This window comes from Culex pipiens, chromosome 1 (assembly GCF_016801865.2).
Source record: "Culex pipiens pallens isolate TS chromosome 1, TS_CPP_V2, whole genome shotgun sequence".
NCBI classification, from domain to species: domain Eukaryota; kingdom Metazoa; phylum Arthropoda; class Insecta; order Diptera; family Culicidae; genus Culex; species Culex pipiens.
The window spans coordinates 114,387,907-114,414,316 of NC_068937.1; the positions used below are offsets into that span (position 1 = coordinate 114,387,907).

The window sequence follows — 26,410 nt, forward strand, 5'->3', positions numbered from 1 at the left end:
CACACTTCATCAAGAGTCAATTCCAGATCCCCACCAGTAATGGGTTTAAATAACCCACATTTTCGGGCAAACAAAAACTGGTGCAGGTTAAAACAGACACAATGAGTCTTTCAATGAATCGCCTTCGAATATTTTAATTAACTTTTCCTTGAATACGTCCAGCCGATCTACCATTACGCACGGAAACTGGGCGAAATGAAGGGGTCGATGGATAAATGGAGTAAATTTCCGTTTTAATTATGGGGAACATAAAGGGGGCAACATTTTAAACACATCAATAAAGTACGATATGAATGACTCGTTTGATTGCAGTACTAACGAGCGCTGGGCGAGTGAGTTTTAATTAGCAACAATTTCAGTTCAACAAATTGATTGAAGTGTGCATATTAAACTGGTTGGGCTTTGTACAATCCCACTACAATCACGATCCTCCAAAGTTTAATAACATGGAAATCTGTTATTTTCCCAGTAATTGCCAGCGCTTGAAATAGTTTTGTTTGACAATTTTGCCGTAGATTTAAAAAAAAACATAAAAATAATGTTTCGATATTAATTCAATGAAAACCTCCTCAGCATCGTATTGCCTGCCAGAACCGTCCAGTCAATTTATCATATTTACATAGGTTTCTTTGGCAAACCAGTATCGTTCGATATTCATCTATCATTATTTCTGGCTCGGGTCAATCGGGCGTGGCCAGTATCGGGGTCGTCCATATACGGCCGGCAGAAGAGATAGATCACACGGATGAACGGGTCTGGCGTGGATCAATTAGCTCACCAGCATCCACAGATGATGGAGCCGGTATCGATTCTGTGGAATATTGTTGCTTTCGTTCTCAGTAAAAATAGCTTTCCACGCAACATATAGGAAATGCTCAAACCAGCCAGCAGAGCCAACAGAGAGGCCCGATCAATAGAGCTTGAAAACGGGCCTGTGAAGGCATATGCACAGCTTCCTCGTAGCAAGTTAATCTAGTTATAACTCAATAGGAAATTTCGCAATGCTGCCCGAAAGAGTATTGAAAATGAGGCCTCTAGCCCAAATTTCAACAGGTTTAAATGGAAATTGAGCAGTAAATTGCGCATTTTGCTCAAATGCAATGTACAAGTCAACCGTTGACAATTGACATTTTTTGCGTTGAAAAGTTGTCAAAACCTTGGTGCTCACCTCTAGAATGATAGATCAGGATGTCAGGAACAATGTTCCCATACAACAAAAAAATCCTAAAAATGGTTTACAACTCGCGTGCTGAGCTTGAACGAAAAAAGTGCTTTCTTCGATTATTTTCAGAAATTCATATATCAAACATACTAAAGGCATTCAAATTTGATCGTCTGGGGCTTCAAGTAACAGTTTTATGTCCGCTGAACATATTCTTTTACAGACATAGTCCATAAGAGCGTATTTGTGAAACCAAAACTAATGCATGCAGCTTGTAGTTGTAGCTTGTAGTGTTTTTCTTTTAAAACATTCAGTTTATGTCCACGCAAAGACGTGATATTTGCATTTTAGTGAACAAAAAGTGACGAATTTTCAAACTTCTTAGTAAATACAGTATGGCCCATAAAAAAATGCGACATTGTTATTAGGTGAAAATCGGAACTTTTTTTACTATTTATGATGTATGTAGCATGTGTACATGTTAAATAGGATCTCAACAAACAATCAATGCCTTTAAAACCATTCCCTTAGCATAAATTAAGTTACAGCTCATTGAAATTTAAAATTTTCCAATTTGCTCCACGCCCAGGCCATATATAGAAAAACATACTTTTTTAATGTTGGTCGATCTGGATAGCCTATTATAGTATTTTTATGGACTAAAAAGTAAACAGCCTTCAAGGTTATTGTTTTTGAGAGCTGTAAGAGTTAGTTCCACCGAATTTTACGCATTCTATTTACCACTTATAGTAAAATAGTGAACTTTTCGAAAATATCCCGATTCTGAAAATGCATCAATTTTTGGAATTTTTTGAAGCCTGCACTGTTTCAACGAAAAAAAATAATGCTACTAATAATGGTTATTGATACTAACAGATGCTCTGATGTGACTTTTAACAATATAAGCCCGCTGGGCACGCTTTTGAGCCATCGACAACGGTTTTAAGTTATTGATTTATTTTGACAGAATCACACAAAATAATAACCAAAATGGCATGTTTCACTCAAATTGCCAATTTTTACAAAATTAAAAAAATTTCGTTGATTGGGCGTATTCAAGAGGGACTTCTAACGATGCTTTTGGCACATAGTTGGATATTTTAAACTGTTTCTTAAAAAAATAAATAAATATTGTTCCAAAAATACATTGATAATTGTAGGCCGCCTGTGCACAGTTTTGGCGAACTGCAAAAAACTATCATGACGATATCATTAAAACATACTAAACTAACACCATAATACATAAAAAATCAGATAGTTAATTACATTAAGAATGGCACCACTTTTTCAGTGAAAAAATGCACATGTCGCATTTTTTATGGGCCATACTGTATATTTGCGTTTTTAGCATAAAACATTGGCTATTATGTTTACAAACGCTTTTTGTTTCGGAAATTTGTAGTTTGATCACTCAAAAACGATATTTTTAAAAACATTTCTCGAACAGATGAGATTTTTTCACAATTTGACGTGAATAAATCCCTAAAAATATGGTGTCGATGGGAATGTTGGTGGAAATTTAAAAAAAATCAAACATCGGAGATTTGATAGTAATTTAACAATTATTACACACTCCACAGACCAAAACTAAAGAGTTCCTTTTCTCTATGGGCCATTTCACCTATGTTTATTTGCAGCGCTAGAGGTGGGCAAAATCGCTCTTTTTTAGGAGCCGCTCGTTTTCGTTCGCTCTTTAAAAAGAGCTGCTCTTTTGAACGGTCTTTTCGCTCTTTTTCAAAATTCGGATGAAAATGGTTTTTTCAAGACTCGTAACTTATTTCACAATGGACTTTTATAAATTAGGCCGTACCAAATATTTTTGGAAGTTTATGGCCAAAGTCGCAAACAAATATAACAAGCCATGGTTTAAACATTTTAATGTAAAAAGAGTTTTAAAATACTTTTTACACATCCCCAGCTGTATTGCAATCATTAGTTTTAAAAATATCGAAGTATTGATGATCTTATTTTAATCCGAAAAAAAAATTGGAATTGGAAAAGTTGCTATTAATTTTAAAATTGCGTTTATTTATGCAAGAATTGAACTTTTTAATACTACATTTTTTGGAAATTCAATAAACTATATTTATAACACAAATCATGCCATACTGAAACGGTTGTTTCAAAAGACCGGAGTTTGGAAAAGAACCGCGGTTCTTTTTTGCGAGCAACGGTTCGTTCGCTCTTTTCAGTGAACCGGCTCTTTGAGCGGTTCACTCTTTTTTTGCCCACCTCTATGCAGCGCACAATATCAACCAACGCATGGAAACACCTCATGTTTTAAAATTAATCAAGCATCGGATATGAAAATCTGTTGAAATGCACTCACAAATAATTAACAAAAAAGATTCATCAAACGGCGGCTTTTTTATATTTTAAAAATAAATAACACATGCAAAAAAAAGTATCCATTAAATTTCCATTCGGACTTAATACGGCGCAATCGTGAATGATTAATCGCTCATAAAGGACGCGCGACCTTAATCCAAAAATGGGGGAGGGGTAATTAATTTTCATCCCAGTATTTATTTTCAACCTTCCTCTCGATTTCTTCTTTTCCAGGTACGGCCGCTGGGTGACGCGCCGCGTTGCCATCGGGACCATCGTCGTCATCTGGCTGCTGGCCGCCCTGGTGTCGTTCGTGCCCATCTCGCTCGACCTGCACCGGGACAAGCGGGACGAGACGGACACCTCGCTCATCATTAATGGCGTCAAGTACGAAACGTGCGCCCTCGACCTGACGCCCACCTACGCCGTCGTCTCTAGTTGTATAAGTTTCTACGTACCTTGTATAGTGATGATCGGAATCTACTGCAGGTGAGTTTAACTAATCTAATTTTACTTAACCTAACTTAATGACCTCTCAATTAAGTCCAACTGCTGCCCTCTATCATCACAATTAACGCCTCTTACAAACCAGCAAAATAATCCTCTTGGTCTTCCACCAGCCGTGACTAATCTCAGTCCGACAATTGTAATCCTTTCACAACATCAAAAACCCAACGTTGGACATCCTTAATCTCTCGGGAGGGTTCCAGTACCAGAACAGTTGCGCGATGACCTTTTTTCAGCTCCTTGGGCGGCAATATGTCACAAGGTTCATTTTCGCCCCCACTTTTTCTCCTGTTTAATTGAAACTGCGCCGTCACCTGGGAAAAAGCTGAGAAAAGCTGGGTGGGAAATCGTTCGTAATCCGTTCAGTAACCCTGTGCTCCCATCGTGCTACTACTGCTGTGTAGACTTTGAGATTCCTGCTTCATCCCGTGAATCTTCCTCCTGAAAAGGTGTGAGCTTTTGTAGTGTGTCTTGACACGGCAGCGATGCCTCACAGTGGAGGCAGGTGCACCTGCCGATAAGACCTGGTTTCCAGACTGCAACCAAAGCTAATCTTTTGCAAGCCTTTTCATTTTCAACATTCTGTTGGCTGAGAAGAAAAGAAAAAATTTCACCATGAAGCCTTTTTACGTCTAGACGCAACCGGAACACCTATCGTATGGTTGTAATTTTGGCACAACACAACACAACACAACACAACACAACACAACACAACACAACACAACACAACACAACACAACACAACACAACACAACACAACACAACACAACACAACACAACACAACACAACACAACACAACACAACACAACACAACACAACACAACACAACACAACACAACACAACACAACACAACACAACACAACACAACACAACACAACACAACACAACACAACACAACACAACACAACACAACACAACACAACACAACACAACACAACACAACACAACACAACACAACACAACACAACACAACACAACACAACACAACACAACACAACACAACACAACACAACACAACACAACACAACACAACACAACACAACACAACACAACACAACACAACACAACACAACACAACACAACACAACACAACACAACACAACACAACACAACACAACACAACACAACACAACACAACACAACACAACACAACACAACACAACACAACACAACACAACACAACACAACACAACACAACATTTGACTTTTGACATACAATTCGATTCAAAGAAATTGTAATCGATTTTAATATTCTTTGCAACTTGTGGCAGTTACCTAGTACTATTTCGCCAGAACATTCTAACTTTTCAATTGCATAAATCTGGGATAAGAATGTTTCAAAATGCGGAAAGTGTAAAAATTTACCACTATGGAAGCAAAAGAAGAGCATTTCAGCACCCGTTTAAACAATTCTCCACGAAATTGACCGATTTCGACCATTTTTATTTTTTGTACATTTGTTATTTGGCTCAAACTTTGTGGGGGCCTTCCCTATGACCAAAGAAGCTATTTTGCGTCATTGGTTCACCTATACAAGCATTCATACGATTTTGGCAGCTGTCCATACAAAAATGGTTCGTAAATATTTAAACAGCTGTAACTTTTTAGTGAATTTTCTGATCAATTTAGAGTCTTGGGCAAAGTATTAGGTATTGTTGAGGACTATTGTTATTTTCAAGATTTTTGACATGTTTTAGGGGACAAAAACTCGCAACTTTTGAGCCATAGAGAAGTATGGTCAAAAAAATCTGCCCACAAGTTACGATTTTTTGAAAAATATTGATTTTTGGAAAAAAAATCGAAATTTTACACCAAAAAAAAATTAACCTCAATTCTTTATGTAAAATTGAATTTGTAACACATTTTTTGATAAAGGGCTCCGTTTTCAAGATATAACCACCTCAGGGTTGTTACGGAAACGTCGAGAAAAAATCCGCGCCAGATCCGCGCCGACCCCAAACCCAATCCGCGCGAAATCCGCGCCATATAAAAAAAAAATCGCGACAAACATAGAAGAGAGTAACATAATGAATGAAATTTTAAACGAAAAAAGAATAATACAGAAGGCATTTGGATAAGTACCGTTGATCAGTTGTGGATTCATATCCCACTTGTACCAAATGGAACCTTTTTTGCCATTTCTGAAACAATATTAGCATTTTTTGCAACACTTTAAATATCGTTGCTTTAAAAACAAATTCAGGAAAAAAAATAAATTCGAAAATTTTAAAAAAATTAATGCCATAAAATAAATCACCAAATTATAAAATTTAGGTATTTAGTGCTTAGTGAATTATCTCGCTAAAACTTTACTCTGGAAAATCGAAACACGAAATTTCTATTACTTTCTTCTCTAAATTTCTCTAAACTAAAATATGACTCTGAAAATGATCCGAACTAAGAAAATGGCAAAAAAAAAATTAATAATTTAATAATTTAAAATTTAATAATTTAATAATTTAATCATTTATTAATTTAATAATTTATTAATTTAATAATTTAATAATTAAATAATTAAATAATTAAATAATTTAATAATTTAATAATTTAATAATTTAATTATTTAATAATTTAATAATTTAAGAATTTAATAATTTAATAATTTAATAATTTAATAATTTAATGATTAAATAATTTAATAATTTAATAATTCAATAATTTAAAAATTTAATAATTTAATAATTTAATAATATAATAATATAATAATTTAATAATTTAATAATTTAATAATTTAATAATTTAATAATTTAATAATTTAATAATCAAATAATTTAAAAATTTAATAATTTAATAATTTGATAACTTAAGAACTTTCTTAAAAAATTAAAAATTAACAAAAAAATCAATTGTTATATTTTCTTAAATTTTCAATTTAATAATTCGTACTTTTTTACGTTTTTTAAGTCTGTAAGTTTTGACAATATCAAATTATGAATTCTATTTTTTTTATTATTTGAATATGTAAATTCTGAAATTTCAAATTGTTGAATTCCAGATTTCTTATTTTTTTTAATTTTAACATTGCATTTCGCTTTTAACAGAGATTTTAGCAGATTTCTAAGTGGATTTCGTCATGTTGTGATAATGGAGCATTTCCATTCGAGCAGTTTTTGCTTTTTTTTCTACAATGTATTTCTTATGGAGCGAACTGTCAAAAACTGCTCGACTGCAGGTGCTCCATTGGGAGTAGAATCAATTCTACCTGAATCAGAGTGGCAACAAAATTTTTATTTTCTTCAATAAACCAAAAATTTAAAAATTTAAATTTTTATATAGAAAAACATAGAAAATCTAAAAAGTTTCATAGCTTAAAATTTTTAAAATTCTGTAATTTTTCGAATTTTGTTCTTTTGATTTTAATGAAATTTGATATTTATTTGAATTGTAAGGCAGATGTTTTAAAAATAATGAGTTGTAATGTTATGTTGAATTTATATAACAAATCTCAATACATTAAAAAATCGCTACTTGAAGATTATTTCAAAGTTTCATATTAAGAAAAAAAAAACAATCAATGATTTTTAGAAGAAAATTTTCATCATTAACAACTTCTTAGAAACTTATGTTTTCGCACTCAACGAAAAGAATTAATTTATTTAATTCCTAATAATATTTTCCTTTGTAATTTGAAAGAAATTCTATCGTTTTCAATTATTTTATTTATCAAAATTGCTATCCGCGCGAAATCCGCGCCTGAGTAAAATTAGCCAGCAAATCCGCGCCAGATCCGCGCGATACGCGCCATCCGCGCCATCCGCGCGATCCGCGCCGTCCGTAACAACCCTGAAAGTTTGATTTTAACGAAATATTTGCAGTTTTTCGACCATTTCTAAAAATATTTTTTTAAGTTCAGAAAATTTGCTATAAAATTGTCTAAGAGACATTGAAGATTGGACTTTCGGTGGCTATATCTTGTAAACAGAGCCCTTTATCAAAAAAACTGCAAAGTACTCTTCGATTGCAAATTCAATTTTACATAAAAGATTGAGGTAATTTTTTTTCTTTTGGCATGAAATTTAGATTTTTTTCCAAAAATCACATTTTTTTCAAAAAATCTCAACTCGGCGGCAGATTTTTTGACCATATTTCTCTATAGCTCAAAAGTTGCGAGTTGTTATCCCCTAAAACATATAAAAAAAATCTCGAAAATCAAAAAATACGTATTTTGGGAAAACCCTTGAAAATCAAAATATATTTTTTTGAGAAATTAAGTTTTTGTGAAAAAATGTCAATTAAAAAAACTGCTAAAATATTTCCATATACCTTTTTTTTCTCAACAGTCCTCAACAATACCTACAACTTTGCCCAAGACACCAAATTGATCAGAAAATTCAATCAAAAGTTACAGGTGTTAAAATGAATGAATGAAATGCATGAATAACTATCATACCCGCCAGCGGCTTGGTCCAGTTTACAGGTGTTCGCTTGATCAAACCAATCGTCATCTATTTATGTTCAATAATCTGTACACCCACGTACATATGTTTTTTTTTTTTTGTTCGAATTTTGTTATCAAAAGTTATAGCTGTTTACGTACCATTTTTGTATGGACAGCGGCCAAAATTGTATGGAGACTTGTATGGGTGAACCAATGACACAAAATAACTTCTTTGGTCATAGGGATGGCCCCCACAAAGTTTGAGCCAAATCAAAAAATGCGAATAAAATCCTTATCCGGTTTTGGTAGAGAGTTGCTCATATATCACATTAATCGCATTTTCACTCTCACTCCCTCTTGCTGCTGCTATAAGTGAAAAGATGAATGTATTTTTGTTCGCGGAGAAAAAAGAGGATGCTGAGCTTTTCCAGTAAAGCGTGTGCCCACACCGTTTGTGGCCACAGAGAAAAGTAATCGTTTATCGTGGCTCCTGCGCTGCCCATAATTGAAAATTTGGCTATTATGCCAAATCAAGTATTCCGAGAAAAACGCGATTTAGTGTTTGTCACAAAATCTCCGTCAAGGCAATTTCCCATAAGAGTGGCATATTAGCCGTTTGGTTTTTCGCATCGGCAGCCAAGTCTAAACACTATTTCAGTGAAATTCAAGTTCCAGAAGATGCGTTGGAACATCCTCTACCACCTGGTGCTAATATCTCGTTTTTGCCAAAAGTGGATATTAGCCGTTTTTTCAATGGTGGGCAGTGCGAGAAAAAAGGATTTAAGTTACGGCTTTTCAGGCTGGATTTAAGCGGATTTGTGGACGTTAAATTAACAGTTCGAAAGTCGGATTTAAAACGTTTTGTGCGAAGAAAAACACTCTTTGTGAGGTTTGTGATTAAGGTTGCGAAACACATTTTTTTCGAATAAAATACTTTAAAGGATGCTTTAACAAACAGCTCGTTGACGTTTCCGTCAGCTGATAAGCTTTAAATTTATGACACTACTAATCTGATGATGAAGAACTGGGTCCACGGGAAGGGGAAAAGACTGTTGAGGCATCATTTATGTTTCCCACTGATGGAAATGCCTTTTCTCTGAGTTCTCTCCCAGTACCCCTGTAAGCTCATCAGGCTGAACGACAAGGGTTCCAAATCAGAATTTTCCCCCAGTTGGACACAAAAAGGATCCTTTATGGCAGCCGTCATGCAGAACATCCCTCAAAAGCTCGAAAGCATGGAACACCTTTAACGATCCTGCCTCAACCCTTTCCGGTTGGCTATTATTATCCTTGTGTGTTTGTGCCAAGCAGAACAATGGTCGTAATTGGAAGATTAGATTTATACCACTACTAATAACCCCTGCTGGCTGGAGAAAGTTCAACAAGGGGCGACAAAAGGATAATGAGTGTAATGGCAGTAATTTGCTCTAGCTGTTGTAAACTAATTTTTTTATCAATTTGTCCCGGTCCAACTAAAAATCAATCCAGTAAATTATACAAGAAAAAACAACGCCGTAAAATATGCACCATATCAACGTAACGTAAAATAACTTTACGTAGCCTCTAATGTAACTCTCCGGTGAGGTAATAAAATCATTCCAACCAGCGTTGAGCTTTTTTTTCCTACCACACGTACAAGCACACATGCCTAACCACACTCTCTTCATTCACTACGCCACTCTGAACGTCAGAGTTTTCCCGCTCGTTGAACGATCCAGCGCCTGAAAGTATGCTGCCGGCTTAGGAATTTGTAAAGGGGGAGAGTAAAAAAAAAGTGCGCAACCACCCGCGCCATTTATGCTCTCTCACTTTTTCCCTCCTGCACCCGTTCACTCCCACAGGGGATGCTCGCTCGTCTACTTTCAGGCGTGGAAATTAACGGTGCTGAGAATGTTTATTGTTATTCTGGGCGTGTGTGTGAAGGTTTAGTCCTAACATTTATACATATTGTAGTGGACTATTTTCGAAAGGCTTTATGGAAGCCGGCCGGTGGTTGCCTGAGAGAAAAGCTCTTCCCGAAAGCAGGCTTCCGGCAAAGATTATGAACGGTGGTGGAGAAATGAGATTTTTAAAGATAATCAGGTTGAAGTTAATTGATAATTCTATAATCAAGTCTGCCTGTGTCACAATCTAGAGGTCGCCGGATCGAATCCCGAGGCGGATGCAACAAAATTCAAAGTGCCCTCACCCCGTGCCATACCTTCACACATAGGAGACCCGGGAGGCGTCTTGCCGAAAAAAGAACAATACGCGCCTGTGGATCCGTTGACGAAACCGCAACGTTTCATAGAGTAGAAAAAAATGTTTTCCTTGGCTTAAATAACAAATAACAATAAAGGAAGGTGGGGCAAGACGACCATATGGGGCCAAGAGGAACAATCGCTCGTACGGCCGTAATTTTTACAATTTGGAATTTTTCTAGCAATGCAATTAGCTGGTTCTACAACCACATAACTGCCAAAGCGACGTAAACGCCACGGGGTATAAGATTAAATCTGGAGTTTTTTTAAAAGGTCCAATAAACCAAATTTCCACTTTTTGCTTTTTGGGTGTTTTTGAAACCGCCTTGAGTCAGGGGTATTAAAAAACACCCAAAAAACAAAAACTGAAAATTTGGTTTATTGGACCTTTTCAAAAAAAAACTCCAGAAATGAAGTTTTTTTCAAAACCTTTGTTTTCTTATAATATTTGGAAAGTACAAAATAAGGCTTACACTGAAATAAAAAAATAGTACCAAATTCCTTTATTCTAGGAATTTTGCCTCTTCCTTATTTAGGGTACGTAATCCATTAGTGGACCCCTTTCCTATAGTGGACCCTCTGAAGGGTTTTTGATGAAAAATTCAATACAATCACAACTTCAAGCGTGTTATTGTCTACAAATCTTTTATTTGGCATGTTCAGCATCATTTAAACCAATGTTGACTGATATTTAACTGTCCTTTTCACCAAAATAAGTGTTTCGAGTTCGACGTCTGAAATCAGTCATGGCCACTAGCATTTTCACAACAAAACATTTATATTTTATGATTGAATTAACTATCCAATCATTTTTTGGCTGATAATTTAACTTCAGCAAGTCGAAATAATGTAAGTTTAAGGAACTTTACTAAAATAAAGCGAAGAACTGCTCATTTTCGAGCAAAAATTCGGGGGGTCCAATATAGGACAACGAAAACCCAAACTTTTCCAAAAGTGGACCCCTGTTAATTAAACCTTCAAAAATGAAGAAAACTGTGTATTTAACCAAAAGTATCTCTTAAACATACAATGAATGCTTGTCGTTATCAACCTAAACGCATATATTTTTCAATTATGAGTATAAATATAGCTGTTCCATGTTAAAAGTACCAAAAATGCAGAAGCCGTAAAAAAATATATTTAATCAAAACTATAGTCAATTATACTTAACTGAAGCATCATAATTGCAGTTTGAAATGATATTTTATAATAATAAATCAAGAACAAAACATTTTTTTTAATAAACATGCGTGGTTTTATCAGCAACTGTAAACAAATCTATTGTTTAGTTTTGGTCAACCATTTATGTAATTAATATGAAAAAAATGTGCATCAAAATTACTTTTTTTTATTATTTTATGTTTACAGTGGGTTTTGAAACGTTTTCTCTGATCTTTTTCGGAAATAAATGTGTTTAAATGTATGTTTGGTTTTGTTGTTGTTTGAAGCCAAATTTGTTAACAAAACATATTTTTTTATGATAAAAAATGAGCAGAATCCATCTTTTATTCATTATATCTATCATTAGACCTACACCATGCATCAAAACATCAAATATCGGTTAAATTTGGTTTAAAAATAACAGTTTTCCTATAGTGGACCCGGGTCCACAATCGGATTATGGACCCGGGTCCACTATAGGAAAAGGGGGTCTATAAAAGGAAAAAAACTTTTTTTTCCAATGGCTATTTTTCTGCTCAAAAACAAATAAACTGATAAAACAAATAGTCAAAATTGTTCAAAAGACTTCAGTTTTCATTGTTTTGTACAAAGGGTTATGAAAAAATGCTTAAAATATTGAAAATTTGTGAAAAATGTGCTTCGGCTCTACTAGGGAGTCCACTAATGGTTAAAATACTCTAGTAATCGGGTTTTTTGGATTACTTAATAAGGAAAGGAGCTAAAATTTCAAGAATTTAGGAATGTGGTACTTTTATTTTTTTCAGTGTAGGGTTTGTTTTAAGGCTCATTTTATCAAAATGCTTTTTTTTCCTAGATCGATAGTGTCCCTACCAATGACTTGCACCTATTATAAAGTATGATTTAACTTTTGGTTATTTTTGTTGATGGCATTTAAAAAATCTTGTTCAGGTGGGGCAAGTGTACCATATGGATTTTTAGTATGAAAATAAATACGAATTGATGCAACAACATATTTTATTGGGAAATAAATACATAAAAATACTTAAAAACTGATAAACAATTGTTAAAAAAAATGTCCATACAAAATATAGTGATATTATGAAAATTCAATATTTATCATCTAGGTAATAATTTTTTTGTTAAAAACGATCAAATTTTTAATAAAATATTATTATTAAATCTTAAATTTGAAGAAACGTTCCAAAATCAAAAAAATTAAAATATTTTTTTTACATAAAAAACAGGAGTTTTTCAAACTTTTTCTATCAAAGTCTTAGTCAAGACCTGAAATAAAATGATGATAATAAAATCCTACAAATTTTTTAACTTTTTTATTGGGTTATAACGAGCATTTCCTTAGCTTGTTAAACTTGCCCCACTTTCCTCTACACGTTTTTTTCTTGTTTTATTTCCATTCAAATAATCTTCAAGTGAGATTCTCATATGAAATTCAATGCTCTAGTCATAACTTTGTCCAACAGGCTGTCTTCGACAAAGTTGATTATCATAAAATTTTACTAAAGAACCTCTTTTAAATGAAATGAAAATGTAAGACAATGAAAATCAAGTGACTTGAGCCAGGCAATTTTTGTTTTTTTTTTTTTTTTGAGAGCTTAAAAAGTTATTTTTGTATAGAATTTTGTTTTTTCATCGGTATTAACCTGGGCAATTTTTATCAAATTATTTTTTTTAGACTATCAAAGATTTAGCATCAATTTAAAAAAAAACAATTTTATACTTGTTAGAAATAAGTTTTCGGATCGATTTGGTGTCCATTTTTACTTCACTCCTTTTACAGATGATCAAACTTCATTGAGCATTGTGGCCAACTTTGTATAGCTCCAGAAATTTTGAATCCAAGCTGGCGGCCGAAAAAGCGGAGATAAAAAACTTAAAATTTTGATTTTATAATGAAGTAGACAATCAAATTTGATTAAAATAAGGTTGCAGAACTCGTATTTGTGGTTAAAAGTAAGAAAAATTTAAAACGAAAAATAAATTGTTCGTGATTTGATTATTCGAACAATCTTGACTGTACATAAACTTCATCTAAAATCATCGAATCGTGCAATTTTTGGGCCACCCTATTTCAGCAATGATCAAAAAACCAATCGAAAACAAACGGGTCTCATTATTTTGGCCAGAGGGGGCGTCATCTATACTTCACTACAGGCAACTCGGCCGTAGCCATCACAAGCTGTCAATTACGGCACCAAAACAAAGCCAGAACAAAAGAGAACTGTCATTTACGGCACCAGAACAAAAGAACAGATGTTCATAACGGAACCAAAACAAATCTTCTGCGCACTGTAAAAAAGTACAAAAACTGCATGCATAAAATGGAACGAACCTGATCATTTTTTGATGGAAAATTTCACCGCAATTTACGTTTAAAAGTAAGGGTATGATTTTGATGTAATTTTTCTCAATTTATGGGCAAAATAGACTACCAAAGTTGGGATCATTAAAAACACATCTGGCTGATAATCTCAGTTGTTCTCTTATCTTATGAAACGTTTAACGTAACTTTTGTGTAGTTTTTACTTTTACTACAGTAATTCAGAATTTATGTTATTTAAAAAATATAAATGAAAACATATGTTTGTTTTTACTGTGCGCAGTTTGCGCGCGGTATCAATCTCAACCCCCAAGATGGCTGCCGTTAGCATCCTCCTAATTTTGGCCAAGGAGCTTCCATGCTAAATTTGATCCAAATAGGGTAGAGGACCCAGAAATCGCCCACTTTATAGTGGCAATCTAGGAAATTTGATGAGAATTTAATGAAAATGTATGGTTTTTGGTTCTATTTGTTGTAGAACTATGATAAACTTTTTGATTTTAGGTTTCCACAAGGTTTTTACAATTTACATGTTCATTTTTGATAAAATTTTGCGTTTTAATAAAGTGCTTTGAAGAGCCTATTTTCGCCCCCCTAAATCCAATTTTCGCCCACCCTTGGAACCAGTTTTTGCCCACGACAAAAATCAAGTAATCCAATGAAATTATGACACAAAGCTAAGAAAATACGGTCTCCTATTGATACACAACATGTTCCCGAAGCTCAATTTCATTGATGTGCACATCTTTTGTCGTAAAATAAATTGAAGTTCAAAAAACCCTAGAAGTTTTCATTACAGATATCTTACTAATGTTGAGGTTCTTTGTTTATACTAACTAAAACCAAAACATGTTCTCACTCTCACTAAAAAAATATGACTAAATCAAAATTTGTGATAGAACTCATGTGTCCCGATTCACCCAATATAAGGGCACACAGTTACAATTAGCTCCATGTTGTTGTTGATTTTGTTAGAAGAGCTTCAACCCTATAGACATTCGCTCCCGAATTGACTCAATATAAAACTTCGAGTACCTCTTAAAGCACATGTGTAACTACTTTTCTATCCTCTGCTTAATTTCTCCTCTGTACCAGTAAACTTTTACTACATTTGATCTAGGTGTCCCATATCTTAGCTTAGGTTAATTTTTGAACTGATGTTTATACCAAAACCCCCTTTTGAATGAAAGGAATAAATATGATTATTTATCCTTAAAAAATAATCTAGAATGTTCCAAATATATTTTCAAGCACATTTCGCTGCGATTAGATAAGTTTTTATGGTAAACGAAAACTGGTTCTAGATAAAATCTTAAAACACAATACTAGATTTCGCCCTGGACGAAAATTGGATCGCATGTTTCTTCATGACCTCAGAAATCGCGCACTTTATTTTATTGAAATAACCTTTGGTAAACGTTTCAAACAGGTATATCACTAGATTTTCATGAAATTCAGACATACAGTGAACTAATGAATTATTCATTTACATTATTTTTTGCAAAATGAGTTGTTTTCCTTCATTGACATTATTACCCGCTGTAGGCTAAATTGGCAAAAAATATGGCGGCTGCAGTAATGCTTTTTTTGAAAAGCTTATAAAAACTAAATAAACAATACAAATTCATCAGGTAAGTTTCAATAAGTACTAGAAATGAATGAATATGTGAACCTGCATAATAAATTAAACCAAAAAATGGTATAAGTTTGCTAAATACAGATTGAATCCAGTAGGTGGGCGAAAACTGGAGCAGGGCGAAAACTGGGTCCTCTACCCTAGGAGCACTTTTGATTTGGATCCTTTTCTGTAAGTTTTTTTTTTTTTAATTTTTCTTACTCTTGCTAGTGAATTTATATAACAAATCTCAATACATTAAAAAATCGCTACTTGAAGATTATTTCAAAGTTTCATATTAAGAAAAAAAAAACAATCAATGATTTTTAGAAGAAAATTTTCATCATTAACAACTTCTTAGAAACTTATGTTTTCGCACTCAACGAAAAGAATTAATTTATTTAATTCCTAATAATATTTTCCTTTGTAATTTGAAAGAAATTCTATCGTTTTCAATTATTTTATTTATCAAAATTGCTATCCGCGCGAAATCCGCGCCTGAGTAAAATTAGCCAGCAAATCCGCGCCAGATCCGCGCGATACGCGCCATCCGCGCCATCCGCGCGATCCGCGCCGTCCGTAACAACCCTGAAAGTTTGATTTTAACGAAATATTTGCAGTTTTTCGACCATTTCTAAAAATATTTTTTTAAGTTCAGAAAATTTGCTATAAAATTGTCTAAGAGACATTGAAGATTGGACTTTCGGTGGCTATATCTTGTAAACAGAGCCCTTTATCAAAAAAACTGCAAAGTACTCTTCGATTGCAAATTCAATTTTACATAAAAGATTGAGGTAATTTTTTTTCTTTTGGCATGAAATTTAGATTTTTTTCCAAAAATCACATTTTTTTCAAAAAATCTCAACTCGGCGGCAGATTTTTTGACCATATTTCTCTATAGCTCAAAAGTTGCGAGTTGTTATCCCCTAAAACATATAAAAAAAATCTCGAAAATCAAAAAATACGTATTTTGGGAAAACCCTTGAAAATCAAAATATATTTTTTTGAGAAATTAAGTTTTTGTGAAAAAATGTCAATTAAAAAAACTGCTAAAATATTTCCATATACCTTTTTTTTCTCAACAGTCCTCAACAATACCTACAACTTTGCCCAAGACACCAAATTGATCAGAAAATTCAATCAAAAGTTACAGGTGTTAAAATGAATGAATGAAATGCATGAATAACTATCATACCCGCCAGCGGCTTGGTCCAGTTTACAGGTGTTCGCTTGATCAAACCAATCGTCATCTATTTATGTTCAATAATCTGTACACCCACGTACATATGTTTTTTTTTTTTTGTTCGAATTTTGTTATCAAAAGTTATAGCTGTTTACGTACCATTTTTGTATGGACAGCGGCCAAAATTGTATGGAGACTTGTATGGGTGAACCAATGACACAAAATAACTTCTTTGGTCATAGGGATGGCCCCCACAAAGTTTGAGCCAAATCAAAAAATGCGAATAAAATCCTTATCCGGTTTTGGTAGAGAGTTGCTCATATATCACATTAATCGCATTTTCACTCTCACTCCCTCTTGCTGCTGCTATAAGTGAAAAGATGAATGTATTTTTGTTCGCGGAGAAAAAAGAGGATGCTGAGCTTTTCCAGTAAAGCGTGTGCCCACACCGTTTGTGGCCACAGAGAAAAGTAATCGTTTATCGTGGCTCCTGCGCTGCCCATAATTGAAAATTTGGCTATTATGCCAAATCAAGTATTCCGAGAAAAACGCGATTTAGTGTTTGTCACAAAATCTCCGTCAAGGCAATTTCCCATAAGAGTGGCATATTAGCCGTTTGGTTTTTCGCATCGGCAGCCAAGTCTAAACACTATTTCAGTGAAATTCAAGTTCCAGAAGATGCGTTGGAACATCCTCTACCACCTGGTGCTAATATCTCGTTTTTGCCAAAAGTGGATATTAGCCGTTTTTTCAATGGTGGGCAGTGCGAGAAAAAAGGATTTAAGTTACGGCTTTTCAGGCTGGATTTAAGCGGATTTGTGGACGTTAAATTAACAGTTCGAAAGTCGGATTTAAAACGTTTTGTGCGAAGAAAAACACTCTTTGTGAGGTTTGTGATTAAGGTTGCGAAACACATTTTTTTCGAATAAAATACTTTAAAGGATGCTTTAACAAACAGCTCGTTGACGTTTCCGTCAGCTGATAAGCTTTAAATTTATGACACTACTAATCTGATGATGAAGAACTGGGTCCACGGGAAGGGGAAAAGACTGTTGAGGCATCATTTATGTTTCCCACTGATGGAAATGCCTTTTCTCTGAGTTCTCTCCCAGTACCCCTGTAAGCTCATCAGGCTGAACGACAAGGGTTCCAAATCAGAATTTTCCCCCAGTTGGACACAAAAAGGATCCTTTATGGCAGCCGTCATGCAGAACATCCCTCAAAAGCTCGAAAGCATGGAACACCTTTAACGATCCTGCCTCAACCCTTTCCGGTTGGCTATTATTATCCTTGTGTGTTTGTGCCAAGCAGAACAATGGTCGTAATTGGAAGATTAGATTTATACCACTACTAATAACCCCTGCTGGCTGGAGAAAGTTCAACAAGGGGCGACAAAAGGATAATGAGTGTAATGGCAGTAATTTGCTCTAGCTGTTGTAAACTAATTTTTTTATCAATTTGTCCCGGTCCAACTAAAAATCAATCCAGTAAATTATACAAGAAAAAACAACGCCGTAAAATATGCACCATATCAACGTAACGTAAAATAACTTTACGTAGCCTCTAATGTAACTCTCCGGTGGGGTAATAAAATCATTCCAACCAGCGTTGAGCTTTTTTTTCCTGCCACACGTACAAGCACGCATACCCAACCACACTCTCTTCATTCACTACGCCACTCTGAACGTCTGAGTTTTCCCGCTCGTTGCACGATCCAGCGCCTGAAAGTATGCTGCCGGCTTAGGAATTTGTAAAGGGGGAGAGTAAAAAAAAAGTGCGCAACCACCCGCGCCATTTATGCTCTCTCACTTTTTCCCTCCTGCACCCGTTCACTCCCACAGGGGATGCTCGCTCGTCTACTTTCAGGCGTGGAAATTAACGGTGCTGAGAATGTTTATTGTTATTCTGGGCGTGTGTGGGTGTGCGTGTGTGTGTGTGTGTGTGTGAAGGTTTAGTCCTAACATTTATACATATTGTAGTGGACTATTTTCGAAAGGCTTTATGGAAGCCGGCCGGTAGTTGCCTGAGAGAAAAGCTCTTCCCGAAAGCAGGCTTCTGGCAAAGATTATGAACGGTGGTGAAGAAATGAGATTTTTAAAGATAATCAGGTTGAAGTTAATTGAATATTCTTAAATCAAGTTTGCCTGTGTCACAATCTAGAGGTCGCCAGATCGAATCCCGAGGCGGATGCAACAAAATTCAAAGTGCCCTCTCCCCGTGCCATACCTTTAAACATAGGAGACCCGGGAGGCGTCTTGCCGAAAAAAGAACGAATGTTTTTCTTGGCTAAAAAAAAACAAAAAACAATAAAGGAAGATGGGGCAAGACGACCATATGGGGCCAAGAGGAACAATCGCTCTTACGGCCGTAATTTTTACAATTTTGGAATTGCTTCTAGCAATGCAACTTGCTGATTCTACAATCACATAACCGCCAAAGCGACGTAAACGCCACGGGGTATAAGATTAAATCTGGAGTTTTTTTTTAAAAGGTCCAATAAACCAAATTTCCACTTTTTGCTTTTTGGGTATTTTTGAAACCGCCTTGAGTCAGGGGTATTAAAAAACACCCAAAAAACAAAAACTGAAAATTTGGTTTATTGGACCTTTTCAAAAAAAACTCCAGAAATGAAGTTTTTTTCAAAACCTTTGTTTTCTTATAATATTTGGAAAGTACAAAATAAGGCTTACACTGAAATAAAAAAAATAGTACCAAATTCCTTTATTCTAGGAATTTTGCCTCTTCCTTATTTAGGGTACGGAATCCATTAGTGGACCCCTTTCCTATAGTGGACCCTCTGAAGGGTTTTTGATGAAAAATTCAATACAATCGCAACTTCAAGCGTGTTATTGTCTACAAATCTTTTATTTGACATGTTCAGCATCATTTAAACCAATGTTGACTGATATTTAACTGTCCTTTTCACCAAAACAAGTGTTTCGAGTTCGACGTCTGAAATCAGTCATGGCCACTAGCATTTTCACAACAAAACTGCATTTATATTTTATGATTGAATTAACTATCCAATCATTTTTTGGCTGATAATTTAACTTCAGCAAGTCGAAATAATGTAAGTTTAAGGAACTTTACTAAAATAAAGCGAAGAACTGCTCATTTTCGAGCAAAAATTCGGGGGGTCCAATATAGGACAACGAAAACCCAAACTTTTCCAAAAGTGGACCCCTGTTAATTAAACCTTCAAAAATGAAGAAAACTGTGTATTTAACCAAAAGTATCTCTTAAACATACAATGAATGCTTGTCGTTATCAACCTAAACGCATATATTTTTCAATTATGAGTATAAATATAGCTGTTTCATGTTAAAAGTACCAAAAATGCAGAATCCGTACAAAAAATATATTTAATCAAAACTATAGTCAATTATACTTAACTGAAGCATCATAATTGCAGTTTGAAATGATATTTTATAATAATAAATCAAGAACAAAACATTTTTTTTAATAAAAATGCGTGGTTTTATCAGCAACTGTAAACAAATCTATTGTTTAGTTTTGGTCAACCATTTATGTAATTAATATGAAAAAAATGTGCATCAAAATTACTTTTTTTTATTATTTTATGTTTACAGTGGGTTTTGAAACGTTTTCTCTGATCTTTTTTGGAAATAAATGTGTTTAAATGTATGTTTGGTTTTGTTGTTGTTTGAAGCCAAATTTGTTAACAAAACATATTTTTTTATGATAAAAAATGAGCAGAATCCATCTTTTATTCATTATATCTATCATTAGACCTACACCATGCATCAAAACATCAAATATCGGTTAAATTTGGTTTAAAAATAACAGTTTTCCTATAGTGGACCCGGGTCCACAATCGGATTATGGACCCGGGTCCACTATAGGAAAAGGGGGTCTATAAAAGGAAAAAAAACTTTTTTTTCCAATGGCTATTTTTCTGCTCAAAAACAAATAAACTGATAAAACAAATAGTCAAAATTGTTCAAAAGACTTCAGTTTTCATTGTTTTGTACAAAGGGTTATGAAAAAATGCTTAAAATATTGAAAATTTGTGAAAAATGTGCTTCGGCTCTACTAGGGAGTCCACTAATGGTTAAAATACTCTAGTAATCGGGTTTTTTGGATTACTTAATAAGGAAAGGAGCTAAAATTTCAAGAATTTAGGAATGTGGTACTTTTATTTTTTTCAGTGTAGGGTTTGTTTTAAGGCTCATTTTATCAAAATGCTTTTTTTTCCTAGATCGATAGTGTCCCTACCAATGACTTGCACCTATTATAAAGTATGATTTAACTTTTGGTTATTTTTGTTGATGGCATTTAAAAAATCTTGTTCAGGTGGGGCAAGTGTACCATATGGATTTTTAGTATGAAAATAAATACGAATTGATGCAACAACATATTTTATTGGGAAATAAATACATAAAAATACTTAAAAACTGATAAACAATTGTTAAAAAAAATGTCCATACAAAATATAGTGATATTATGAAAATTCAATATTTATCATCTAGGTAATAATTTTTTTGTTAAAAACGATCAAATTTTTAATAAAATATTATTATTAAATCTTAAATTTGAAGAAACGTTCCAAAATCAAAAAAATTAAAATATTTTTTTTACATAAAAAACAGGAGTTTTTCAAACTTTTTCTATCAAAGTCTTAGTCAAGACCTGAAATAAAATGATGATAATAAAATCCTACAAATTTTTTAACTTTTTTATTGGGTTATAACGAGCATTTCCTTAGCTTGTTAAACTTGCCCCACTTTCCTCTACACGTTTTTTTCTTGTTTTATTTCCATTCAAATAATCTTCAAGTGAGATTCTCATATGAAATTCAATGCTCTAGTCATAACTTTGTCCAACAGGCTGTCTTCGACAAAGTTGATTATCATAAAATTTTACTAAAGAACCTCTTTTAAATGAAATGAAAATGTAAGACAATGAAAATCAAGTGACTTGAGCCAGGCAATTTTTGTTTTTTTTTTTTGAGAGCTTAAAAAGTTATTTTTGTATAGAATTTTGTTTTTTCATCGGTATTAACCTGGGCAATTTTTATCAAATTATTTTTTTTAGACTATCAAAGATTTAGCATCAATTTAAAAAAAAACAATTTTATATTTGTTAGAAATAAGTTTTCGGATCGATTTGGTGTCCATTTTTACTTCACTCCTTTTACAGATGATCAAACTTCATTGAGCATTGTGGCCAACTTTGTATAGCTCCAGAAATTTTGAATCCAAGCTGGCGGCCGAAAAAGCGGAGATAAAAAACTTAAAATTTTGATTTTATAATGAAGTAGACAATCAAATTTGTTTAAAATAAGGTTGCAGAACTCGTATTTGTGGTTAAAAGTAAGAAAAATTTAAAACGAAAAATAAATTGTTCGTGATTTGATTATTCGAACAATCTTGACTGTACATAAACTTCATCTAAAATCATCGAATCGTGCAATTTTTGGGCCACCCTATTTCAGCAATGATCAAAAAACCAATCGAAAACAAACGGGTCTCATTATTTTGGCCAGAGGGGGCGTCATCTATACTTCACTACAGGCAACTCGGCCGTAGCCATCACAAGCTGTCAATTACGGCACCAAAACAAAGCCAGAACAAAAGAGAACTGTCATTTACGGCACCAGAACAAAAGAACAGATGTTCATAACGGAACCAAAACAAATCTTCTGCGCACTGTAAAAAAGTACAAAAACTGCATGCATAAAATGGAACGAACCTGATCATTTTTTGATGGAAAATTTCACCGCAATTTACGTTTAAAAGTAAGGGTATGATTTTGATGTAATTTTTCTCAATTTATGGGCAAAATAGACTACCAAAGTTGGGATCATTAAAAACACATCTGGCTGATAATCTCAGTTGTTCTCTTATCTTATGAAACGTTTAACGTAACTTTTGTGTAGTTTTTACTTTTACTACAGTAATTCAGAATTTATGTTATTTAAAAAATATAAATGAAAACATATGTTTATTTTTACTGTGCGCAGTTTGCGCGCGGTATCAATCTCAACCCCCAAGATGGCTGGCGTTAGCATCCTCCTAATTTTGGCCAAGGAGCTTCCATGCTAAATTTGATCCAAATAGGGTAGAGGACCCAGAAATCGCCCACTTTATAGTGGCAATCTAGGAAATTTGATGAGAATTTAATGAAAATGTATGGTTTTTGGTTCTATTTGTTGTAGAACTATGATAAACTTTTTGATTTTAGGTTTCCACAAGGTTTTTACAATTTACATGTTCATTTTTGATAAAATTTTGCGTTTTAATAAAGTGCTTTGAAGAGCCTATTTTCGCCCCCCTAAATCCAATTTTCGCCCACCCTTGGAACCAGTTTTTGCCCACGACAAAAATCAAGTAATCCAATGAAATTATGACACAAATCTAAGAAAACACGGTCTCCTATTGATACACAACATGTTCCCGAAGCTCAATTTCATTGATGTGCACATCTTTTGTCGTAAAATAAATTGAAGTTCAAAAAACCCTAGAAGTTTTCATTACAGATATTTTACTAATGTTGAGGTTCTTTGTTTATACTAACTAAAACCAAAACATGTTCTCACTCTCACTAAAAAAATATGACTAAATCAAAATTTGTGATAGAACTCATGTGTCCCGATTCACCCAATATAAGGGCACACAGTTACAATTAGCTCCATGTTGTTGTTGATTTTGTTAGAAGAGCTTTAACCCTATAGGCCATTCGCTCCCGAATTGACTCAATATAAAACTTCGAGTACCTCTTAAAGCACATGTGTAACTACTTTTCCATCCTCTGCTTAATTTCTCCTCTGTACCAGTAAACTTTTACTACATTTGATCTAGGTGTCCCATATCTTAGCTTAGGTTAATTTTTGAACTGATGTTTATACCAAAACCCCCTTTTGAATGAAAGGAATAAATATGATTATTTATCCTTAAAAAATAATCTAGAATGTTCCAAATATATTTTCAAGCACATTTCGCTGCGATTAGATAAGTTTTTATGGTAAACGAAAACTGATAAAATCTTAAAACACAATACCAGATTTCGCCCTGGACGAAAATTGGATCGCATGTTTCTTCATGACCTCAGAAATCGCGCACTTTATTTTATTGAAATAACCTTTGGTAAACGTTTAAAACAGGTATATCACTAGATTTTCATGAAATTCAGACATACAGTGAACTAATGAATTATTCATTTACATTATTTTTTGCAAAATGAGTTGTTTTCCTTCATTAACATTATTACCCGCTGTAGGCTAAATTGGCAAAAAATATGGCGGCTGCAGTAATGCTTTTTTTGAAAAGCTTATAAAAACTAAATAAACAATACAAATTCATCAGGTAAGTTTCAATAAGTACTAGAAATGAATGAATATGTGAACCTGCATAATAAATTAAACCAAAAAATGGTATAAGTTTGCTAAATACAGATTGAATCCAGTAGGTGGGCGAAAACTGGGTCCTCTACCCTAGGAGCACTTATGATTTGGATCCTTTTCTGTAAGTTTTTTTTTAATTTTTCTTACTCTTGCTAGTGCCTCAGTTAAAGAAAAAAATGTTCCAAAATTCCAAGTAATACAATCCAAGTCTGAATTAAATAACATACATACATAAAACGTTCAAAGAAATGTTTTAAAATAATTTTTCTTCTAGAAAACAAGCAATTTTACGTCCCGTTTCCTCGTCACAAAAGGATTCACCACGTTCCCACATATTCCACCACGGGGCCTCATCGCCGCAGCACTTCTGGCACTTTTGTTCCCGTCGCTGTTGTTTTCGTTGATGTTATTGTTTGCGTAATGGATTTGAGTGCGTGAATAAGAAGAAGCGTCAACACAAACACACAACGCGGGGGGCGGGCATTGTTTGGCCATGAAATAACTACCCTTTCCGGTTTGCGTGGGTGTACGTACGTTTGTCTGTTTTACCAAAACTAACAACAGTGGGTCCACCGGATGTTGATATATGCTAAAATTTTAGATTACTATTATTATTTTTCTTTAGTTTCGTACAATTTGAGAAGATAATTATGATTTGCCCAAAGATGAATGTTGGGTTTTTGAATTATAGATCAAATCAACCAAATGTCAGCAAAACAAGACCCACTGTAGTTCCGAATTAGCTGTGGTCGGAGTCCCACTACAACCACACAGGGCAACAATGAGTTGGGCCCCGGAGGGGCAAACAAAGTTGTCTGTCGCGTTGTGGGAAAAGCCTAAAGCAAATAGAGCGTATCAGCAACCATCATTGTTGTTGCTGTTTCGGCGTATTCCTCTGTCAACCCTTCTCAGCCAGAGAGGGTGTGGAAACGGTGCGTTTCATCCCTACCGATCCTTAATTAGACCCACCGACCGGTGTGTGACGGTGATGATTATGTTGATGCCACGATGGGTATTTTGGTGGTTGTGTTTGCACATGGGACGAGGGCTTATCACTAATAAATTATGGAAGATAATAGATTCGATTTGGGGTTTTGGGTAATGATGGTAAAATAAGCTGTACTTGAATTATTTTGACCAAAAAATAACTAAAAAATATCGCTTTTCTTCCTCCTCACTTGCAGACTGTACTGCTACGCCCAGAAGCACGTCAAGTCGATACGGGCCGTGACGAGGCCGGGCGAGATCAGCGAAAAGCGCTACCGCAGCATACGACGGCCCAAGGCGAACTGCGCCAGCAGCATCAACAAAAAGCTCAAACTGCGCCAGCTGGCCCAGCAGGCGTCCTCGCCGTACCACGTGTCCGACCACAAGGCGGCCATCACCGTGGGCGTCATCATGGGCGTCTTCCTAGTTTGCTGGGTGCCCTTCTTCTGCGTCAACATCATCGCGGCGTTCTGCAAGACCTGCATCGGGCCGCAAACGTTCAAGGTGCTGTCCTGGCTCGGGTACTCCAACTCCGCGTTCAACCCGATCATCTACTCGATCTTCAATACCGAGTTCCGCGAGGCGTTCAAGCGTATCCTGACGACGCGGAGTTCGTGGTGCTGCGGCCAGGAGATGGGCAACATCTACCCCCGGCACAGCGACCGCTACGTGACGGATTACGCCGCCAAGAACGTCGTCATGAACTCGGGCCGGTCGTCGGCCGACCTGGAGCAGGTATCCGCCATCTGACCTTACTAGAACAACATCAACAACACCGAAGTCTAACTCGCGAAGCACCACCATCACGACGCGTGGAGGGGTTTCTGGAGAGAGGGGCTTTTTCGGTGCAAAGTACCTAGGCATAACTAATCGTTTCTGTTTTGTTCGTAATGGTTAAACTTTAGGTTTTGTACAGAGAAAAAATATGTGTAAATAACTGATCGGTAAAATGTTTATGTTTACGCGAGTACTAACCCTAGCACACACTCAACGTACGCACAAATGAGCAAGAAAGTTTGGCTGTCGGTGGTAGAATGTACCAACAACTTTTAATTTTATGTTCATTTGAAACATCGTCAGTTTATTTAAAATGATGATTTGGCTGCAAAAAAAAAGCTTGATGATTTGGTGAAAAAAGACGAATTGTTAAGTAAGTATCTAGTT

At 34.8% G+C, this 26,410-nt stretch overlaps 2 protein-coding genes across 5 annotated transcripts in view; both read left to right on the top strand.

The window, feature by feature from the left end:
* Window positions 1–26,410, top strand: part of LOC120428674 (dopamine receptor 1) — a 344,147-nt gene that overhangs the window by 307,834 nt on the left and 9,903 nt on the right. For all 4 annotated transcript variants that reach the window (XM_052706195.1, XM_052706196.1, XM_052706200.1 and 1 more), the window contains exons 6-7: window positions 3,725–3,979; window positions 25,444–25,981. In XM_052706195.1, coding sequence (XP_052562155.1) covers window positions 3,725–3,979; window positions 25,444–25,981 — 793 coding nt within the window. The remainder of the gene's footprint in view (window positions 1–3,724; window positions 3,980–25,443; window positions 25,982–26,410) is intronic.
* The window catches only part of LOC120427162 (zinc finger protein 497-like), a 324,949-nt gene that overhangs the window by 68,013 nt on the left and 230,526 nt on the right, over window positions 1–26,410 (top strand). The gene's annotated exons all lie outside the window — the stretch shown is intronic.